The 22,615-nt window shown below is 35.7% G+C and overlaps 1 protein-coding gene and 1 long non-coding RNA gene across 2 annotated transcripts; both read left to right on the top strand.

Moving 5' to 3' along the window:
• Positions 1-12,501, top strand: LOC115981487. Its single transcript, XR_004089368.1, has 14 exons — positions 1-442; positions 817-864; positions 952-1,159; positions 1,311-1,443; positions 2,277-2,391; positions 2,568-2,744; positions 3,338-3,809; positions 4,254-4,386; positions 5,435-5,790; positions 6,970-9,162; positions 9,341-9,517; positions 10,007-10,239; positions 11,045-11,177; positions 11,828-12,501. It is a non-coding gene; the product is annotated as an uncharacterized LOC115981487 (long non-coding RNA).
• Positions 12,502-20,311: 7,810 nt separating this feature from the next.
• Positions 20,312-21,586, top strand: LOC115981652. Its single transcript, XM_031103939.1, has one exon. It carries the CDS (start codon positions 20,377-20,379, stop codon positions 21,208-21,210), a length of 834 nt encoding a protein of 277 aa, XP_030959799.1. The 5' UTR covers positions 20,312-20,376; the 3' UTR covers positions 21,211-21,586.
• The last annotated feature ends 1,029 nt before the right edge of the window (positions 21,587-22,615 follow it).

Here is a 22,615-nt window from a genome sequence, read left to right as displayed (position 1 = left end):
CTCCTTTGGGGATTCTTCCGTGCCTCGAATCATTAACTATATTGGATGGATGGAATCAGAGGTTGAAAAAAGTGGGAGTTGAATTTTTGGGAATAGAATCTGAAAAGAAGAAAGAAGACATAAAAATATTCCCAAATTTGAAATATCTCGAAATCGATGGCTTCCCCGAGTGGGAAGAATGGATTGGAGGAACGAGAGGAGGAGCAAAAGAAGACGAAGACTGTATTACTATAATGCCACGTCTTCAAAAGTTGATACTTCGCTCCTGCTGGAACTTAGGGTCGTTGCCGGATTTCCTGCGTACAACTCCATTGAAGGAATTGGAGATCTTTGACTGCCCAATTATCAAGAAACGTTGCCAAAGAGAGACAGGCGAGGACTGGCACAACATTTCTCACATCCCAATCATCAAATTAATTGATCATCCTGAGCATATGATGAGGTAACTCGTTCTGCTTCTTCTTCTTTTATTTTCTGGTTAAAATTCCGACGGAAAATAAATTACTAACAACGCAGATTGATGAAATTTAACATATTCACATAAATTTGAATTAAAGCGGTTTGTTGTTGTTGCTTAGATTCAGCTATATTGTGATGGATCCAAAATTGCTTGATGGGTTTGAAATTTTAGGCTGGAATTTTAGATAGATTAATCAAATGAACAATGTCACCGAATTTTAACTCATTTGCATTTAAAAGTGAACAACTCAAATCAAATGCCTACCTCTTTCTATGTCATTTGCGGTTTAATATTTCCATGGGTCTGGCTCATTTTCTTGATTTCGGTACACTAATAACTCATATGGTTTTCTTTAGGGATGGGGATTTGGATTCTGAAGCGTACTTGGATTCTGATACTGATTGGTAACATTTTCCTACTTATTTCATCCTCTTTCTATTTCATTTGCTTTTTAATATTTATATGGGTCTTGCTCATTTTCTTGATTTCAGGGAACGTGCCGAGGATGAGGAAGATGCTAGTGATTTTGAGCCAGAGGAGAACGGCAGCGAGGAGGAAGAAATCGATGAGGAGGATGAAGACGAAGATGGTGGGGAAGGTTGATGTTCCGGCAAAGAGGAATAGGTCGGATAAAGATGATTCGGATGACGATGATATGGTGGAGAGGATGACGAGAGACCATCCAAGCGATAGGATAGGGTTGGGCCTCTGCTTGGTTTTTCCAGATTTTTCTTATTTTCTTTTAATTCCAAATTAAAAAAAAAAAAGAAAAAAAAAGTGAAAGTTAGAGGGTTAGTTTTGCATTTTTGCCTAATATTTATGTGGGTCTTGCTCATATTCTTGATTTCAGGGAAATAAACAATGACCTTCCGTCATTTTATCAAATTCTGGCAAAACTCACGACACTGTCAGCAATGGTTTTCTTAATCGCATGTTGATGAAATCTTGAAATCTGCGTGTGAGCAAGTCTGAACCAATAAATGGTAACTTCTTCCTCTTCTGCTACATCTGTCATTTGGCTGAAACATCAATTTATTATTTTAATTATCTCTCAAAAACTCCCACCAAAGAAATTACTAGCAACTTTCTCAAATTTAGGCCAAACTCACAACGATACTATCACCAATGATGGTGAATGTCAAGGAAGAATTTTTATTATTATTTTTTAAAAAGAACCCAGACTGAGTGTATAGTTGCTTATCTACAACTTATGCAACCTTCTATCCTTAATTTTGAGGGCTTGAATGTATAGTTGCTAATCTTCAGGCTTTGATGTTACAACTTTAAAAGCTTGAATCTGGATGAACATAGATTTCTAGTGTTAGTGATGTGTTTCTTGTCTTTGATAGCCCTGTTTTGTTTTAGGAATTGGGATTATACTTTTTGGGTTATTTTTATGCTCCTTATCTTGCATAGGAGTTGAATAAGTTGCTGCTTTTTGTTGATTCTAATGTTTGTAGGTGGGTTTTCAACCTATAAGACATAGTAGTGAAGTCCACTTTAGGAATTGAAATTCTTTTGTTTCTATATGGTCTGTACAACTAGTCACCCCAAAATTTATAAAAATGAAAAAACAAAGAGAAAGCATTGCTAACTACTCTTTGGATTGCTCGTGTTGGCTCATGATGCTCATCCCTAGTTTAATGCTTAGACTTGAAATTCCTCTTAACATGTTATATCTCCTTGAAATAGAGGTTAGGTCTCTAGGCCTTATATTTATTTTAGATCATTATCATTGTTGCCCATTATGATTAAAAGTAAATTATTCTAATCATTTAAAACATTACGTTTTGCTTTGCAAACTTTTTACTTTTAGTGATGCTTGTTACCCTGAATAAGCCCTGAATCCCAGCCACCAGATCCCGACGACAGAGAAAGAATGTTCAGCGACAACTTGGGGATGCAAGCAAGGATTTTGAACTTCCGTGGAAGTAAGTTTTTCTGTTTTACATACAAATATTTCCAAGGAACAAATTCCCCAAATTTGTCCTTCAAATATTGCTCTAATGCCTTAATAGGTTCTCTATCTGGCATGCAACTATTTAGTTTATTCTATCTCTCTCTACCTTAATTTATTGGTGGTTTTCTCTACTCATATAAATCACAGATGAAGCTAATTAAGCTGGGCACAGCCTGTAGTTGAAGTTATAAGCATGGAGAATGGTGTTGTGCACTACATTGTGGTGTTCCACAGTGATGATGATCTGAACGATTGGCCTCCAATTTCATCTGTTGTAGGTTTAATGTCCTCTGTTTTCTCATCATCATCGGGCATGCATTCAAGGTTTGCATTTTTATTCTTCTTTTCTTATTTCTTTTTTGATAGATTATTCATTTTATCTAAAATGTAGAACAATAGATTTGTATGTGTTTGTAATCACTTTTCGAATTTCTATATTATTACCATAAAATTGTTCAATTTTTTTTTGATAGGTCAGGAAAAAAAAAATTAAATAAAAATTTGTTTAAAAATCATTCCACCATGTGGTTATCTAAGTTTTAAATCATAGTCAACAAGTTGCAAATTACAGGGGATTAAGAGGTCTAGTTAAAGCTTCCCTTTACCATATTGTTTTGTCAATTTAAGAATATCAAGCTCTTCTTTTTTAGACATCATGAATTGATTTATCTCAATCTAACACAATTAGTAAAATTTTGTCAAATAATACCAGTTTGCCTTTCAGCTCAAGTCCATATAATGTTACATTACAATAATGGGCTTACATCCAGTACACAAAATATTTTGTATATTATTGAGAATGGTGTACTTATTGTGAATTTGCTAGAATTGGTAGGTGGGGTATCAAATCCTTAGATTGATCTCCAAACGCAGTTTAAAAGAGCTTACACGTTGCAAGTGCCTTTGCTCTTTTCTAGAAAAGCGTAATAGAAGAGAAGTTTAGAAGCGAGCTCTATCCCAGCCATAGGAATCAACCACACCATATGTGGGAGCTTTGAGGACAGAAAAAGGAAGTTCAGCGAGCTATTGGAGATGCAAGCAAGGATTCTGAACTGCCTAGTATTCCCACTTTACATACTAATATGTCCAGTGACCAAATGTTCTCAGAGTACTTCAAATATTGATCTGATTCTGTATTAGATTCTTTATTTGACATGCAATTTTTTGGTTTCTTTTGCTGCATTAATCTGTTGGTATGATACTATGATTCAAATCATAGACAAGGGTAATTAACATAGTAAAACAACTCATGATAGAACTTACAAGCATGGAGAATGGTGTTGTCCACTATAGCGGTAGGTTTTATAGTGATGATGATTTGAAAGATTGACCTCCAATGTCGCCCTTTTTAGCCGTTATGTCCTCTGTTTTCTGCCCATCATCAGGAAGGTTTGTAGACTAATATGACCTCTATTATATTAAAATTTCCAAGTAGTTGTAGAATCAGTGTTCTTGGTAGGAGAATTGAAGTCAAAAAGATATATACTTTTATCATTGACTATTTTTGTACTCAACATATAATAGTACCTTCAAATTGAAATTGCAACTCTCATTTGCTTCTCTTTTTTTTTTTTTTTTTTTTCCTTTTTTTTTTTTTTTTTTTGACTGTGAAATGATTTTTTTTTCACACTGTTGTGATGAAAAATAAATTTCATTCAACAACCAACATTTGGTTTTTTTTTTTTTTTTGAGAAGAACAACGTTTGGTATTTGCAAAGAAATCTAAAAATCAAAATTTAAATTGGTTGCTATTCTTTCAAAACATCAAAATGGATGGTGACTGTGCATAAAGAGTTAAAGATCTTTGTTAATTATCTTGTCTTTCTTTCGCAGTTCAATTGCCTATACTATTTCCTGAGTTCGTGGCTTCAGCCTTCCTGCACAGTTAGCAACTTATTTTCCAAGTACATGAACCAAATAAACTCTGGGTTCTGGTAGACTGGTACTGCATATCTCATCTTGACAGGTACCTATTAAGTCTTATTTTTCTCATAATGTGCTTTTCTGTTAGCCTTTTCATATTATCTGAGAAGTAGAACAATATAATTATGTAATTATCATTACGAATTTTGTATCATTACTATAAATATTGCTCAATGTCATTCTGCTGTGTTTATGTGAGTTTAAATTCATAGTGAACGAGTTGCAACTTATTGGGGATTAGAGGTCTAGTCCAAGCCTTCTTTTACATAATGTCCATTATGGACAAAGTTTAGGTACAAAATTGGTAGCCTTAGGCTACAACCTTACTCAATATATTTTTATTAAAGGTGAATTTTGACAAATCCACCATTATATTACATCTTCTTATATCCTCCTTACTTGCAAAATTTCTAGAAAATTAAAGACTAATAACTATGTCATCAATAAATTGTTTAAATTGCAAGTTTTTGTAGTTTAAATTATGCATAAAATATAAGTTTATAGATCATATAGTAAATAATATCTCATTGATACAAAATTTGGCTTGTGTATTAAGAGCGTAAAGAACATGCAATTCAATGTTTAGATTTTCAAAATATGTAGTAATGTTTATTTTATTAAATAAGGTTGTAGCTGTAGGCTACAACTAGTTTCATTGCTAAACTTTGTCCTATAAATAATTGTCTTACAAAGAATGTTTCATTGAAATAATGGTCTTATATTTGGCATACAAAAGAACTTTCTAAAATTTTTAATATGTTGTACACTTTATCAAGAAGTTACTAGAAACCTAGAATTCATGGGTGGCGAATCAAACACCAGATTGATCTTGGGATGGATGGAGGTTAGAAAAGCTTAATCATTGCGAGTATGATTGTTCTTTTCTAGAAAAGGGCAATAGAAGAGAAGTTTGCCCATTATTGTCCATTGATAAAATCATTATGTTTCCAAAAGTAAAAAAATTTTCATTTGATCCACAATAATAAACCTATAGCTGAAATTTTTTGTTTCTCAGTCTTTACTCATAAGTATGTTTTCTGTTTTCTCCTCTTCATCTTAAGTCAATGACCTCATTTGTAAAACTTTTGCAGTCTAAGCCTATTGGAGAAGAGTTGTCTATACTGTTGAAAATTGTTAGGCAAGGATGCACCTCAAAATGAAATGCACTGAACCTCTTTCATCAACAGGTTCATCTTGGTTTGCCATCCAAACAACTGTGGGAGTTGAGGACTTGTTTAACCATATGGCAAAGCAAAAGGCATTATCTCCAACAGGGAAGCCCTGGCAGCGAATTCACCATTTGCTGAAACCAATTTGTCAGTTGGTTTCTCAACTGATAGGGATGTTCCTCTTAGAGTGTCTAGTGTATTAGATGAAGATGAAGGAAGAATTTGTAGCAGACATAGATCAAGGAAGAAAATTGAGATATCCATAAGGAATGCAAGAGGTATTGCACAATTGAGATCTTTTTATTAAATATTCTTCATTATATATAATTGAAGAAGGAAATATGTTCTGCCCACTTCTTAAATAATCTTTCTACTTGTTTGCCTGCCCACTAGTTTCGCACACTAAGACATTTTATGTGATGTATAACCAAGAAAATATTATAAAAAAAAATAAATGAAAAAACAAGAGAAAAGACATTCATATGGACCAACTTCTTAGTGAAGATTTAAGATTGTGTATAGGTGATCCTATAATTCATGATCAAGCTCTAGTTTCTGCATACCATTCATTATGATGGCTGATTGTGTTCACATCCCAGCAAACATTTTATATGGATCTGTTGACTTGCTACACGCTTGGTTCAATTTAGACAAGCTTGAAGACATTGTTTTATATCCCAAAAATAGTAAATTTATTCAAGCAAGCATGGAATTGGAAAATTCCTCATTGGGAGGGCAGATCAGCACAAGCAAAGCCTTGTCCAAGTACTGAGTATATATTAAGCTCAATTATGGCCTTGTTTGGTGGGGGAATTGGGGGCCAAGTTCTCTTTATGCAGTCTGATTTATTTCTTAAAATCAATAAGTTGATATAATGCAGTATATGTATGTATTAGTATGTGCCATTGATATGCTAAAGACTTGAGGGATTTTTTGTTTTACATTTTAATTGTTGAGACCATTAATGAAAATTTTGGATCCAAAACTAATAATTTCTAGAGTGTTGCTCATAATGATCACAATGGTACCATCTTATCAATTTGGGATGATGTTTCCATCAACCATAAGAAGAGTTGAAAATGAGAGGTGTTGGTATTATTATTCCTCTAATGCATTCATCTTCCATGTTTGATGACATTATTTCCTGCAAAAACATTATTGACCACTCATATATTACAGCCTTTGACGCTTCCGCCTTGAATGATTTTCTTCCTTAGTTGGTGATTAATGAAAAAGTTTGTTGGCATAAGTTACACAAATTTTCTCTAATTTTGATTTAAATCATAAATTTTTCTAATACTCTTCTCACGTACCTACATTTGTGTATATGAGAAAGAAATTTCGAGGTTTTAGTATTTTATGATAAGATATATTCTTGTTGTGACATTTCTTCCTCATTTTTCGTGACGATCCTAACTCATTTGGAAATAATAGTATATTATTTGTCAATATTACAGCCCAATATGGTTTACTAGTTCCTCCTAGTAGCAGCCGGAGGGTAATACGAGTCAAACAAGTGGAATCTCACTTGAGATAGGGAGCAACCCAAAAACCTTGGTGGGAATGGACCACACACTAACTAATATCAGTTGCACAATCTAAAAGGATATGCTTTCAGTTTCAGAAGCTTGGGATACAACTCAACTTCTACATTGACATATTGGATTCAAAGTACAAATCAATTTATAGCAGGTTCTCAAGAGTCAAGATTTCATTTTCATGTATTGACTATAGAATATGTATTGATTTAGGGTGTGGGCTTTAGTGCTCTATATTTTGGAAAAGTATCTTATGAGACTGTTTCATGAGAATTTCCTCTCAAAACACATGTGAGTCCCATTTATCACCTAATACCATAACAAAAACAAAGTCTTAGGGTATGAAATCTAGTGTGCTAAAATTCTTGGCTTAGTGTTATAGATTTGGGAGATCTAGTACAAAGGTGTGTAGAGTGTGGGGGAGAATGGAATGTTACCACCAGGAGTGGAGGGGATGAGCTGAGAAATGCCTCTCTTGTTTTTTCCCAGCAGCAGTTGCCCAATTTTGGAATGGCATTCAAAAATGAACAGACCCCAATTAGTAACTAATATGTTCAATAAAAAAGAAGGAGGCAATGAAGCCATATTACAATTGTTTTCTTTGGGCCATACAATTCTAATTCACATATAGGTAACTTTATGTTCTTCTTTTCATGCTATTGCATCTGATTTTTAATCCATGGTCAATAACTTTAATTTCCAACCCTTAAGGTTGCAGAAATGTTTTGGTCTTATTCATTTAGAACATCATGCAAAATGTTTTGTTCTCATTTGGCCTCATTCATTGTACACATTATGCAAACTTAAAACTAAGATAGGTAGGTAGGGACTGAAACAGATAATTCAGAGATAGAGAAAGAGAAATGGGCAAGGCTTTAAGTACAAAAACCCCAATGCTTATAAAAAATAAATAAAAGCCCTGTTATCCATTCAAAGATGCTACAAACAAGCTTAACCTGTAATCTGGTTTTCTATAGCAGTCGATCTTCAATGGTGACATATGAAAGCAAACTATTTAATTTTTTAATAACTGTACTCATTCTTCCATTTATCGTTTAGTTCTTCAAACTTTTTTTATTCAACTAGTAATAATTTTTTTTAAAGAAGAAAGCGGGGTGCCCTCATAGCTCAAACCTATAATTATTAATCATCTGGTCTTGATGTTATAGGGTTATGTACTTGCCATCTATCAAGTTCCTAAGTAAATATTTCGTGCTTTTTGCTTTTTTCAGAGGCTTAAATGTTTCTGAGCATGGGAGAGTGCAAAGTATGAGAAGCGATTACCATTAGATATGTAGATGTTACAAATACTTTGGCTTCATTTGTTGGATTAAGTAACCATCTCAATCCCTTTGGAACTAATAATCAAGATATGCTTGTGATTTTTATTTTGAGTATTGGAAACAGACACAAGATCTATCTTAGAAAGAAAACCCTAATATGGTAGATGATATATTTTTCTTAGTTTGTTTGTTTGATTATTAAATCCATACTTTTGTTGCTTCTCCTTTGCATAAAGTCTTTGATAGCTCTGTTTTGTTGTAGGAATTGGAATTATACTTTTTGGGTTATATACTTATTTTTATGCTCTTCATCTTGCATAGGAATTGAATAAATTGCTGGTTTTTGTTGATTCTAATGTTTGTAAGTGGGTTTTCAACATCTAATGCGTAGTAGTGAAGTCCACTATAGGAATTGACATTCTGCTGTTGGAAATAGTCTGTAAAACTAGTCACCCAAAAATTTATAAAAAAGAAGAAAGAAAGAGAAAGCATTGCTAAGTACTCTTTGGATTGCTCATGTATGGCTCATGATGCTCATCCCTAGTTTAATGCTTAGGCTTTGAAATTCATCTTAACGTGTTATATCTCCTTGAAATAGAGGTTAGGCCTCTAGGCCTTATATTTATTTTAGATCATTATCATTGTTGTCCATTGTGATTAAAAGTATATTATTCTAATCATTTAAAACATTATGTTTTTCATTGCAAACTTCTTTAGTTTAGTGATGCTTGTATAATCCCTGAATCCCACCCACCAGACCTTGAGGACAGAGAAGGGATGTTCAGCAACAACTCGGGGATGTGAGCAAGGATTTTGAACTGCCTTGGAAGTAAGTTTTCCTGTTTTACATACAAATATTTCCAAGCAACAAATTTTCCAAATTTGTCCTTCAAATATTGCTCTGATGCCTTAATAGGTTCTCTATCTGGCATGCAACTATTTGGTTTATTCTATCTTTCTCTACCTTAATCTATCGGAATGGTTGTCACTGATCATATAAATCACAGATGAAGCTAATTAAGCTAGGCACAGCCCGTGGTTGAAGTTATAAGCATGGGGAATGGTGTTGTGTTCTCCAGCGTGGTGTTCCACAGTGATGATGATCTGAATGATTGACCTCCAATTTCATCTGTTTTTGCTTTAATGTCCTCTGTTTTCTCCTCATCATCGGGCTGACATTCAAGGTTTGCATTTTTATTCTTCTTTTCTTATTTCTTTTTTGTTATATTTTTCACGTTATGTAAGATGTAGAACGATAGATTTGTATGTGTTTGTAATCACTTTTTCAAATATCTATATTATTACCATAAAATTGTTTAAACATTTTTTTTTAAGGTAAGAAAAAATATTGTTCAAACATCATTCCACCATGTGGTTATCAAAGTTTTAAATCATAGTCAACAAGTTGCAAATTACAGGGGATTAAGAGGTCTAGTCAAAGCTTCCCTTTTCCATATTGTTTTGTCAATTTAAGAATATCTAGCTCTTCTTTTTTAGACATCGTGAATTGATTTATCTCAATCTCACACAATTAGGAAAATTTTGTCAAATAATACCAGTTTGCCTGTCAGCTCAATTCCATACAATGTTACATTACAATATTGGGCTTACATCCAGTACACAAAATATTTTGTATATTATTCAGAATGGTGTACTTATTATGAATTTGCTAGAATTGGTAGGTGGGGAATCAAATCCTTAAATTGATCTCCAAATGCAGTTTAAAAGAGCTCACACATTGCAAGTGTCTTTGCTCTTTTCTAGAAAAGCATAATAGAAGAGTAGTTTAGAAGGGAGCTCTATCCCAGCCATAGGAATCAATCCACACTTTACGTGGGAACTTTGAGGACAGAAAAGTTCAGCAAGCAATTGGAGATGCAAGCAAGGAATCTGAACTGCCTAGGAGGTAAGTCTTCCCACTTGACATACTAATATGTCCAGTGACCAAATGTTCTCAGATTTGTACTTTAAATATTGATCTGATTCTGTATTAGGCTCTTTATTTGACATGTCTGGTTTCTTTTGTCTTTCTTATGCCGCATTAATCTGTTGGTATAATACTATGATTCAAATCATAGACAAGGGTAATTAACATAGTAAAACAACTCGTGATAGAACTTACACGCATGGAGAATGGTATTGTCCATTATAGCAGTTTTATAGTGATGATGATTTGAAAGATTGGCCTCTAATTTCATCCTTTGTAGCCTTTATGTCCTCTATTTTTTTACCGTCACTCGGAAGGTACATCATACATGACCTCTATTATATTTAAATTTCCAAGCAGTTGTAGCACCAGCATTCTTGGTAGGAGAATTGAAGTAAAAAAAAGGATATATACTTTTATCATTGACTTTTTTGTACTTCTTAACATATAATAATACCTTCAAATTGAAATTGCAACTCTCATTTGCTTCTCTTTTATTTGTATTTGTATTTTTTTTTTTTTTTTTTTTTTTTTTTTGACTGAAATGCTATTTTTCACACTGTTTGGATGAAAAAAAAATTTATTTGCCAACCAACGTTTGGTTTTTTTTTTTTTTGGGGGGGGGGGGGGGGAGGAAAAACAACATTTGGTAGTTGCAAAGAAATCTAAAAATTCAAAATTTGAATTGTTTGCTATTGTTTCAAAACATCAAAATTGATAGTCACTATGTGCATAAAGAGTTAATAGACCTTTGTTGTTTAGTTATCTTGTCTTTCATTTGCAGTTCAATTTCCTATACTATTTGCTGAGTTCATGGCTTCAGCCTTCCCGCACAATCAGCAACTTATTTTCAAAGTACATGAACGAAATAAACTCTGGGTTCTGGTGGACTGGCACTGCATATCTCAACTCGACATGTACGTATTTAGTATTCTTATTTTTCTCAAAATGTGCTTTTCTGTTAACTTTTTCATGTTATCCGAGAAGTAGAACAATATAATTATGTAATTATCATTACGATTTTTTTTATTATTACTGTAAATATTGCCTAATGTCATTCTGCTGTGTTTTTGTGAGTTTAATTTCACATTGAACAAGTTTCAACTTACAGGGCAGTAGAGGTCTAGTCCAAGCCTTCTTTTACATAATGTTCATATAAATAATTGCCTTACATAGAATGTTTCATTGAAATACTGGTCTTATATCCAGCATACGGAAAAACTTACTAAATTTTTCAATATGTTGTACTCTTCTTTGAGAAATTGCTAGAATTCGTGGGTGTGGAATCAAACACCAGATTGATCTTGGGATGGATGGAGGTTACAAGAGCTTAAAACATTGCAAGTATAATTGTTCTTTTCTAGAAAAGGGCATTAGAAGAGAAGTTTTCCCTTTATTGTCCATAGATAAAATCATTTTGATTTCAAAAGTAAAAAAATTCCGCTAGATTTGCCATAATAAACCTATAGTTGAAACTTTTCATTTCTCAAGCTTAACTCATTAGTATTTTTTCCTGTTTTCTCCCCTTTGTCTTAAATCAATAGCCTCATTTGTAAAACTTATGCAGTACCTATTGGAGAAGAGTTGTCTATACTGGTGAAATTGTTAGGCGGGGATCCACCTCAAATGGCCATGTCTTACATTCTGTTGCAAGTTGCTATTGAGAAAGATCCAGAAGCAGAATGGCAAAGGTCATTAGGGTGAACAACAAAGCTCCCTTTCTCTCCTCCCTAAAGCTTTGTCCTTTTCTCAAAGCTCTATACTCAATTCATAGATGCAAAAATGCTTATAGACGAGGCTCTACTCAACGTCATGGATGTCAAGAAGAAACAATGTCAAGTGATTCTTCTGTTAAATTTCATTTTTCTGATCATTAATAATCAAAGATAAAATATTGCAGCTGAAAGACGCGCCGGAGTCTTAATATCTTGAATCAGCCAGTTTACTATAAGTCAAGTCAACAAGGTGGCTTTAGAAGCAAGTTGTTTATATATTTATGTTGTTCATGTGTGTTGTGCTTTTGTGTGGAGCTGTAATTAAAAAATTCAAGCCTAAATGGCTAGGGCAGCTAATATTCAAGTGCTTTTGGTCCTATTGGCTTGGTTTATGAAAGATTGGTGCCCTGAAGTTTGATTTGTAATTGTGATAATCCTTTTCACATTTGAGGAGTTAATGAGAAGATTCAATTGTGTTCTAGAGCTAGATGCAATAAAAAGCTCTTGAAAAGTATTTGTTCATGTTCCCTAGGGTTTCTTTTATAAGTAATGCTATAGCTACAAACTATTTTACAATATTTTTACAAATTGTTGATGTGGCCAATTTTTACTAGTTCTTATCTGAGCCTACCATTAATATCATTTTTTCACTTATCAATAGTCACTCACTACATCAGTAACTTATAAAAAAATTTGTAAGATAGTTTGTACTTCTAGTATTTTCCTTCTTTTATAGTTGGGTTTGGTAGGCACAAAACCCTTGGCAATTTGTGGGCTAGAATGGGTTGAAAACAAAAAACTAGAATCTTGACTTTGGATTGATTGAATGCTAGCCTCAATCAATTGACACTTGGTATTCTCAATTGATCAAGCATCTGTCGTGATAACTACGAGTTGCGCAATAACATGCACTTCATCTTGAATATATTTTAACACTTGTTTAAAAACCCCGAACTTGAGCAAGGTATTGTTCATAGTTGCCAACATTAAAACCTAGTCTCAACAATTCAAGTTTATGGAAATGTTTAATTTGGACATTTTCAAACTATTGAATCTTGTAAGTGACAATAAATAAGTCACATCTTTAATACTATTGTCCATACCTTTTTACAAAACATTAAAAAAAAATTAAAAAAAAAAAGAGTCTAGTGTTCAAAGATCATTGGACAATATTGTTATCACAAAATAAAATGTAAGAGCTTTGTACTTGTTTTAAATTTTAAATTTCTATATTAAAAAATTCAAAATTATTTTTTCTTATAAAGAGAGAATTTGAATTTTTTTTTAAAATTTTATTTCACATTTGTGACCTTAGTTAAATAAGTTATAAGTCAAATCCTTTCGAGTATTATAGCATTCAAATTTGGTGTATTTTCGTTCTCAAAATAAATACACACACACACACACATATATATATATATATATATTGGTGTGTTTCTTTTTTCTTATAAAACTCACGCTTAGTAGACTCACCAAAAAAAAATCCTTAAAGCTTAACACTAAGCTCAATTTGGTTTTATTTATTTTTTTAATATCCTTGTAACTCAACTGAATTAACACTTTCTAATATTTCTAACAAAAACATTTAAAGTTCAAATCTCTTTTCCCTATTATAACTATGGAATTGATAAATAAAAAAAAATTAATATTAATTAAAGAAGCGGTATTTATCCATGAATCTATAGTGTGGTGAATAAAACCTGAAACCTCCAACTTTACGTTACATCTCAAGTCCATTGAGCCTACCTCTGGGGATACTTATGGAAGTAACACTAAACTCATTTTTTAGTTTCAAACTTGTTTTGTTCAAGAGCTCTATTTAAGTTCATTAACATAGCATAACTTGCATAGCAATTGTATATTAAACGCAATATTTATTTCAAAATTTTCTCTTTAAAATTGCACATTAATTAATCATAGGGTTAAAAAGATTTCAATTAATCACAAAAATATATTGAGTATTTTTATAAGTATAACAAAAATTCACAATATTTTCAAAATTGTCTACTACCACACACATGGATTATAAAATAAATTAATTAATTAGATAGAAGAATGCAAATTCCGTTGGATCATTGTAAAATTGTTGTCCTAGTTTTATTGAAAAATATTACTTCTAAATTCTAATAAGTAATAACTTTAAGGAGTTAGCTTAGCAGTTCTTAAGATCTCATAATATCTATGAGATCTTGGGTTTGAAACTTCTTGCCAAATACTCGAAGAGGTTTGAAGATTCTAAACACTTTTTTTGTTATGGCCATTAAAATAAACTAGCATGTAACTCTATGCAAACATATGAATGCATTTAAAACTAAACAAAATTTTTATTATAAAAATATAACTAATTAGTCAAATTAATTTTTTTTTAAAGCATGTAACACATGCATTCATGCATACATATAGATACATTTAAAATTAAACACAATTTTATCATAAAATATAGATAATTAGTCAAATTATTTTTAAAAATAAACGTAATTAGTCACATATTAAAATTCTTACCTAAATTTAATACTACTTATAATCATTTTCTTTTTCTAATTTTTAATGTGGGGCCAGAGAATTCGTGACCCAGACCCACTCTACATTAGGGCCCAGGGCCTAAGCTGAGGAGAGCTATTACCGAGGACACATAGTGAAGGCCCAAAAAAAGGCACAAGGATATGGCCGACGACGATCTTATGCTCAGCACCTCACAAAACGCCTGAAGAAAAGGACAAACTCAGTACAGGGGCAGGACAAGGGAGAAAGCTGCCAACATCGTAATACAGAATCCTGCATCTGACAGGCCCATATTCCAAACCATGCTATTTAACTTTTCCAACCGCCCCCAACCACTCTAGGTATGGATTGACAGGACAGGTCTGCACCCTAGAAAGTAAAACTTACACGTGGACACTAAAAGAGAAAGTGAACACTAGTATAAAAGGAAAAAGAAAGCGAAGGAAAAGGGGATCCCCCTGAGGGAGGGAAAAATCCTGCAAAAGAGGGAATGGGAAGGATACTGTGCTCCTCGGACGCAATCAGAGGACTTAAATCCTACAACCCATACCAATGGAATGATTAGCTAGTCAAGCTAAGGCCTTCCATGTAAAAGCTTCCATAAAAACCATGATTAAACTGCTGACCTGTGACCAATGTCCTGCCTTTCAAGCCCACTCTTTACAAATTACATTGTTAGGGCCCTTTACCCACGAGCCCAATGTCATTCTTGGGTCGTTAAACAATCGTGTCCTTATAATTGACGCCGTTTGTGGGGAGGCTTGTGCGTTGGCACAGGTGGCGGTGGAGTTGAGCCTCTGTCAAGCAAAGGTCTGCGAAGGTTCCTCCATTTCCAGCAACATGCTGTTGTTGCTCCGACATAAATTTTTGCTAGGGCTACGCCTCACAGTGCCAATGGCACGGGCAGCTCTAGGGGCTTCCAACATCAAGCTAACTCTCCCCACCTTGGTTGAGGGGCTAGTCTTCGAAAAATAAATAAATAAACAATACAAGTTTTGGACAGAACCAAGGCCTTGTATGGTCCTCGGACTCAAGCTTCTGGGGAAACCAACTACTTAGAAGAAGCAATATAAGTGTTGGACAGAACCAAGGCCTTGTATGGTCCTCGGACTCAAGCCTTTGGGGAAACCAACTACTTAGAAGAAGTAATACAAGTTTTGGACAGAACCAAGGCCTTATATGGTCCTCGGACTCAAGCCTCTAGGGAAACCAACTACTTAGAAGAAGCAATACAAGTTTTGGACAGAACCAAGGCCTTGTATGGTCCTCGAACTCAAGTCTCTGGGGAAACCAACTACTTAGAAGAAGCAATACAAGTTTTGGACAGAACCAAGGCCTTGTATGGTCCTCGGACTCAAGCCTCTGGGGAAACCAACTACTTAGAAGAAGCAATACAAGTGTTGGACAGAACCAAGGCCTTGTATGGTCCTCGGACTCAAGCCTCTGGGGAAACCAACTACTTAGAAGAAGCAATACAAGTTTTGGACAGAACCAAGGCCTTGTATGGTCCTCGGACTCAAGCCTCTAGGGAAACCAACTACTTAGAATAAGCAATACAAGTTTTGGACAGAACCAAGGTCTTGTATGGTCCTCGGACTCAAGCCTCTGGGGAAACCAACTACTTAGAAGAAGTAATACAAGTTTTGGACAGAATCAAGGTCTTGTATAGTCCTCGGACTCAAGCCTCTGGGGAAACTAACTACTTAGAAGAAGCAATACAAGTGTTGGACAGAACCAAGGCCTTGTATAGTCCTCGGACTCAAGCCTCTGGGGAAACCAACTACTTAGAATAAGCAATACAAGTTTTGGACAAAACCAAGGCCTTGTATGGTCCTCAAACTCAAGCCTCTGGGGAAACCAACTACTTAGAAGAAGCAATACAAGTTTTGGACAGAACCAAGGTCTTGTATGGTCCTCAGACTCAAGCCTCTGGGGAAACCAACTACTTAGAAGAAGCAATTACAAGTTTTGGACAGAACCAAGGCCTTGTATGGTCCTCGGACTCAAGCCTCTGGGGAAACCAACTACTTAGAAGAAGCAATTATAAGTTTTGGACAGAACCAAGACCTTGTATGGTCCTCGGACTCAAGCCTCTGGGGAAACCAACTACTTAGAAGAAGTAATACAAGTTTTGGACAGAACCAAGGCCTTGTATGGTCCTCGGACTCAAGCCTCTGGGAAAACCAACTACTTAGAAGAAGCAATACAAGTTTTGGACAGAACCAAGGCCTTGTATGGTCCTCGGACTCAAGTCTCTAGGGAAACCAACTACTTAGAAGAAGCAATACAAGTTTTGGACAGAACCAAGGCCTTGTATGGTCCTCGGACTCAAGCCTCTGGGGAAACCAACTACTTAGAAGAAACAATACAAGTTTTGGACAGAACCAAGGCCTTGTATGGTCCTTGGACTCAAGCCTCTGGGAAAACCAGCTACTTAGAAGAAACAATACAAGTTTTGGATAGAACCAAGACCTTGTATGGTCCTCGGACTCAAACCTCTGGAGAAACCAACTACTTAGAAGAAACCAACTACTTAGAAGAAACAATACAAGTTTTGGACAGAACCAAGGCCTTGTATAGTCCTCGGACTCAAGCCTATGGGGAAACCAACTACTTAGCAGAAAAAATACAAGTTTTGGACAGAACCAAGGTCTTGTATGGTCCTCGGACTCAAGCCTATGGGGAAACCAACTACTTAGAAGAAACAATACAAGTTTTAGACAGAACCAAGGCCTTGTATGGTCCTCGGACACAAGCCTATGGGGAAACCAACTACTTAGTGGAAAAAATACAAGTTTTGGACAGAACCAAGGCCTTGTATGGTCCTCGGACTCAAGCCTATGGGGAAACCGACTATTTAAGAGAAAAAATACAAGTTTTGGACACAACCTGGACATTATATGGCCCTTAGACTCTACCCCGGAGAGGAGTTACCCATTAATAGTTGGGTTAGTACCTAGACTGAATGGAATCCCCAGTCTACCCTCGGATCCTCAATACCAGGGGAACTGACGGGGTTGTGATAGGGCCAGGTGTTATCAAAAACACGGCCAAAGTCCCTCACTACTCGGCAACCTTCTCGGATGGTTTATTTTGAGTTTATCATTCTCGGACGGCTGCCTCACACGCATTACGGAGCGCTCAGCTGTTATCTCGGTTAGTCTCATAAGTTTAATATACTGTAGGTTAGCATTATTATATTCGATAATGTCGCTAAGTTCAAGTTAATAGCTTTTTGTTTCAAGGTTTCCTACCCTAAGTATCATTAAAGGAAAATACACATGTAGTACACCCATTCACAAAGTAATTGTTGCAGAATAGAAAAGTATATAGAAGGAAATAGATTCATCTTTTATTAAAATAAAGAGAGAGTACAATGTACAATGAAAGAGCTTGAATAAGCTTATGTTAGAAACTAATTACATAAGCAAAAAGAAAAGATACAAGGAAGTGAACAAAAAACAAAAGAGAGATGCAGCAGTTCTAAAATGGTGTCTACGAAAACCATTCCTCAATACTTTTACATGCCCATAACTCAGGCAACAAAAGAACCCAGCTTGGGGCTAGCACCGTTGAAGAAAAGGTGCAGGGAGCCGGAAGCTGATGAGCCTCCATGTTAGCCACGCCTGCGATAGAGCAGACGGCGCTGATAGCGGAAAACCACTTCTGACGCACCAAGAATTTGATGCGACTAGTACCTGCTTCGGATTTTGACTGAAAGAGGCAGAGATACCATCCCCACCTTATCAAAACGGAAGATTATCTTGAGTCTGTGTCTCCCCTGTCTAGACCGCACCACCTTGAGTCTCGGAAGGGTCCGATGCCTCTATAGCGGGTGTAGTTCCTTCATCCCCACCCGTGCCTCAAACATATTGCACTAAGGGGGGATAGCACTGGATATGGAGACTGTGATTATGGCTGAAGGATTATGATTTTGAAGGGAGCCGAAGGGTTTATGTGTAAGGGGAATAACCTCCTATCCTACTTATATAAAGGGCAAGGTGGTGGCATTTAATTTATGCAGGTTTCCAAGGAATGCTACGGACAAGACGGTTTTGGCTTGATTTCCAACACCATCTGCAACCATAAGATTTGAAGATCCTCGTGAAGGTGCGCCTCGAGCACTGAAACGTCAAAGGACACCGCGTAAGTAAAAACTAAAGGGATGCCTCTTAATTCGGCACATCTCCCATGCAAATGGAAAAACACAAACATCAGTAAAGTACAGAATTTGAGCGAGCCATGATGTGGGCCCAACATCACCAAAACCCTCCTCCCCAACTAAAAAGTCGGGCAGCAGGATTTTGAGGGGCTATTGTGGGGCCAGAGAATTCGTGGCCCAGGCCCACTCTACATTAGGGCCCAAGGCCTAAGCCGAGGAGAGCTATTACCGAGGACGCATAGTGAAGGCCCAAAAAAGGCATAAGGATATGGCCGAGGACGATCTTATGCTCAGCACCTCACAAAACGCCTGAAGAAAAGGACAAACTCAGTACAGGGGCAGGACGAGGGAGAAAGCTGCCAACATCGTAATACAGAATCCTGCATCTGACAGGCCCATACTCCAAACCATGCTATTTAACTTTTCCAATCGCCCCCAACCACTCTAGGTATGGATTGACAGGACAGGTTTGCACCCCAGAAAGTAAAACTTACACGTGGACACTAAAAGGGAAAGTGAACACTAGTATAAAAGGAAAAAGAAAGCGAAGGAAAAGGGGATCCCCCAAAGGGAGGGAAAAATCCTGCAAAAGGGGGAATGGGAAGGATACTGTGCTCCTCGGACGCAATTAGAGGACTTAAATCCTACAACCCATACCAATGGAATGATTAGTTAGTCAAGCTAAGCCCTCCCATGTAAAAGCTTCCATAAAAACGATGATTAAACTGCTGACTTGTGACCAAGGTCCTGCCTTTCAAGTCCACTCTCTACAAATTACATTGTTAGGGCCCTTTACCCACGAGCCCAATGTCATTCTTAGGTCGTTAAACAATCGTGTCCTTACATTTAATAAAATAGAACGTGTGGTGATTTTTGCTATGCGGTGATTTTTATTTTATTTATTTTTTGAGAAACATGTGGTGATTTTGATTGAGTTTATGTGATTTTTTTTTTTTTTTTTTTATAGTTTATTAATATTAGATTCTTAGTATTTTGCACTCATTAACTCACTTGACACAAATATTAAAAAATTTAAGTAAACACATGGCATAAGCTAAAGTGGATAATTATGTTGTAGATCTCACATAAATTTAGACACATAATGTAAAATTTGATTATAATTTCAAATTTTAATTCAATTTTCTCTAAACTTTACCTATTAATATATATATAGATGACTTATAAATTTGAATTTTTTTTAGTTATATGATTATGTTTTTTATGGTTTACTATATTGGACTTCTCGTTTTTTACACTAAATTAACTAATTTAGCACAAAAATTTAAAAATTTAGATTAGATGGGATACATGATGCAAAATTAAACTCTAATTGAAATTCAACTTTTACACTAAATTAACTCACTTGGCACAAAATTGTAAAATTTAGATTAGATGAGACACATGGCGCAAAATTAAACTCTAATTAAATTCCAATTTGAAATTTAATTGGATTTTCTCTCTACTTTACCTATTATTATTATTATTATTGTTATTATTATTATATAAAAGTAATAGCCATTAAAAAATATTATTAAAAAATAAAAAATAATTAATTAATTAAAAAAAAAAAAAAAAAACCTTAGTTTAAAGAACGACGTCGTAGGCTCAACCCCAATAAAACGAAAACCCACTTCTTCGTTCTTCCCTCTTCGTCTTCGTTCTCACTCTCCTCCTTCCTTCCTTCCTTCCTCTCTCTGCAACCCTAACCCTAACCCTAACCCTAATACCAATAATCAAATGAACCTCTCCACACCCTCCAACAATCCCAACACAAATCGAAACCCACCATCACCAAAAGGCCAAGCAGAATGCAACAATTGCGGCAAAGCAAGCCAATCAGGCGGGTCCCACACCGACACCCACAACCACAAGTGGGCCCAATTCCATTTCCACCACGTCAGGCTCCGAGGCGTCGACCGTCTCCTCTGCACCTCCTGCGTCCTCCGCCTCCACCCTTCTTCCTTCTGCCCTCTCTGCTTTGACCACTTCACCCCTCCCAACCCCCCAATTCACAACCACACCCCTTGCTCCAAATGCTCCTCTCTCACCCACACTCACTGCCTCCCCAACACCACCACCACCAACAACCCTTCTTCTTCTTACCTTTGTCCTCCTTGCTCTGACCCCAATTTCTCCTTCTTCCAATTCCAACCCCACACCGCCACCACCCGCCTCGACGCCCGCTCCGCCTCCGTCCTCCTCTGCGCCGCCCGCATTGCCTCCGCCTCGATGGCCAAGGCTGCTGCCGTGGCGCGTGCTGAGGCTGAGAGGAAGGTCCGCGAGGCTGCAGCTGCCAAGAAGCGCGCACGCGATGCCATGGAGCATCTAGCAATGGTGGAGGCTAAAGCAGGACGGAAGGACTGCTGCATTGAAAATAAGATTAAAGATGGGGTTTTGAGTAATGGGAATTTGAAGTCTTTGGAAAGCGTGGTTCCCAAGAATAATAACAATAACAATAGTTGTAGTAATGGGGTTGGTGGGGTTTTCGAGGAGAGAAAATTGGAGGTTGAGTGTAGGGCAAATAATGTGAATGGGGTGCAGAGCGAAAATGGGAAGGAAAATGAGAGCTAGGAATTTGTAGTTTTGTGTTTGTGTGCACTTTCAATGTGATTGCAGGTGCATTGGGAGTTCGGCTCAATGAATTGCAAAAGAGATTTCAAGTTTCACTATATGTGAAATTGCACGCGAAGAATGTTCTTCGGTGAGTGATTGTATACATTTGTTGGCTGTTTTGCTGGGAGGGTTTTTGAGAATTATGTGATTATGTGTAGTTATAATTGATTCGATGTGCTCAGTTGTAATTTTTAGTAGGCACATTGTTATCGTTGGTAGTCAGTCTAATACAGATATAGATAGTTGCTAATTCCCAATTTTTTTGGTTCTGTTTTGGTTAAAGACGAAGATGTTATTCTTTTTCTAGTGAAATAATGGCATATATTTACTTGTATTTAGTGATGCAGATATTTGCTTTTGTTGGATTTTGTAAATATTAATCACAATGACAGCTACAAAAAATTTTCTTGAGTTGATTTTTTGCTAAGCCAAAGGTTGAGTTGTTTATGAAGTTTGAAGAAAATTCAACTTTTCCAAGTTCATTAATGAATTATTTAACTAGTGCTATTGTTTTGATCCAGCAAATTTCTTTCTGCATTAGATTTTTGTCCTTTGACTTACTGTAGATCTTTTCAAGGACTTATGCGTTATGGGTTTCTTGTTGGAACAGAGGTATACCAGACAAAGTGCAGGCTGCAGTTTGGCACTAATAATGTGTTACATTAGGGTTGGCAATATATATATATATATATATATATATATGTATATATACACAATCACAATATATGGACATAGAACTTATAGAAAACTATTTTGAATTCAATGATCTGAAACCCTCTCTTTTTTATGTCTTAGTACTTTGCCAAGAGACCTTTTCATTCTTTGTTACACTAGTTCGCTTCAGATCTTGCTTAATGCAATCTTTCATTCTTATCACATTATAAAGGGGGAAGATTTCTTGCCAGATTAGTAGTAAAATTGTTGTATTTCTATTCTACTGCAGAAAAGCACAAGTCATTGTGTGTGGTTCATCACATCTTCCTTTGAGTATAAAATCAAATTTGCAGTCTTGGCTTATTAATTTTGCACATATTCGCTACCACTTAGTAGGTGATTCATTTGGAATAGTAGAAAAAAAAATTCTTGATTTTATGATTTCTGCATATATGAACCTTCTCAATATATTTCCCTGCCCTTTTAGCAAAAGTTGGAAATTGGTTTGCAGCAACCAAAGGAAAGCAGAAAGGCATAATGCATGCCATCCAGAAAAGGTCGTGGTGGTTGCATGTCTACATTCCTGAATTCCAGCTGCTTCTCAATAGCTTTAACTAAGACAACATAGGTTTAAGAGACTTGTTATTCAATGATTATGGTTTCTGTATTACCAAATATGTCAGCAAGAATCAGTGAATCATGCATTTAT

This window comes from Quercus lobata, chromosome 3 (assembly GCF_001633185.2).
Source record: "Quercus lobata isolate SW786 chromosome 3, ValleyOak3.0 Primary Assembly, whole genome shotgun sequence".
Classification (NCBI taxonomy): Eukaryota; Viridiplantae; Streptophyta; class Magnoliopsida; order Fagales; family Fagaceae; genus Quercus; species Quercus lobata.
This window is presented reverse-complemented; position numbering and strand designations above follow the sequence as displayed.

What these genes read in the sequence shown, in the direction of transcription:
- LOC115981652 (XM_031103939.1), top strand. Translation starts at nt 20,377, where the DNA reads ATGAACCTCTCCACACCCTCCAACAATCCCAACACAAATCGAAACCCA.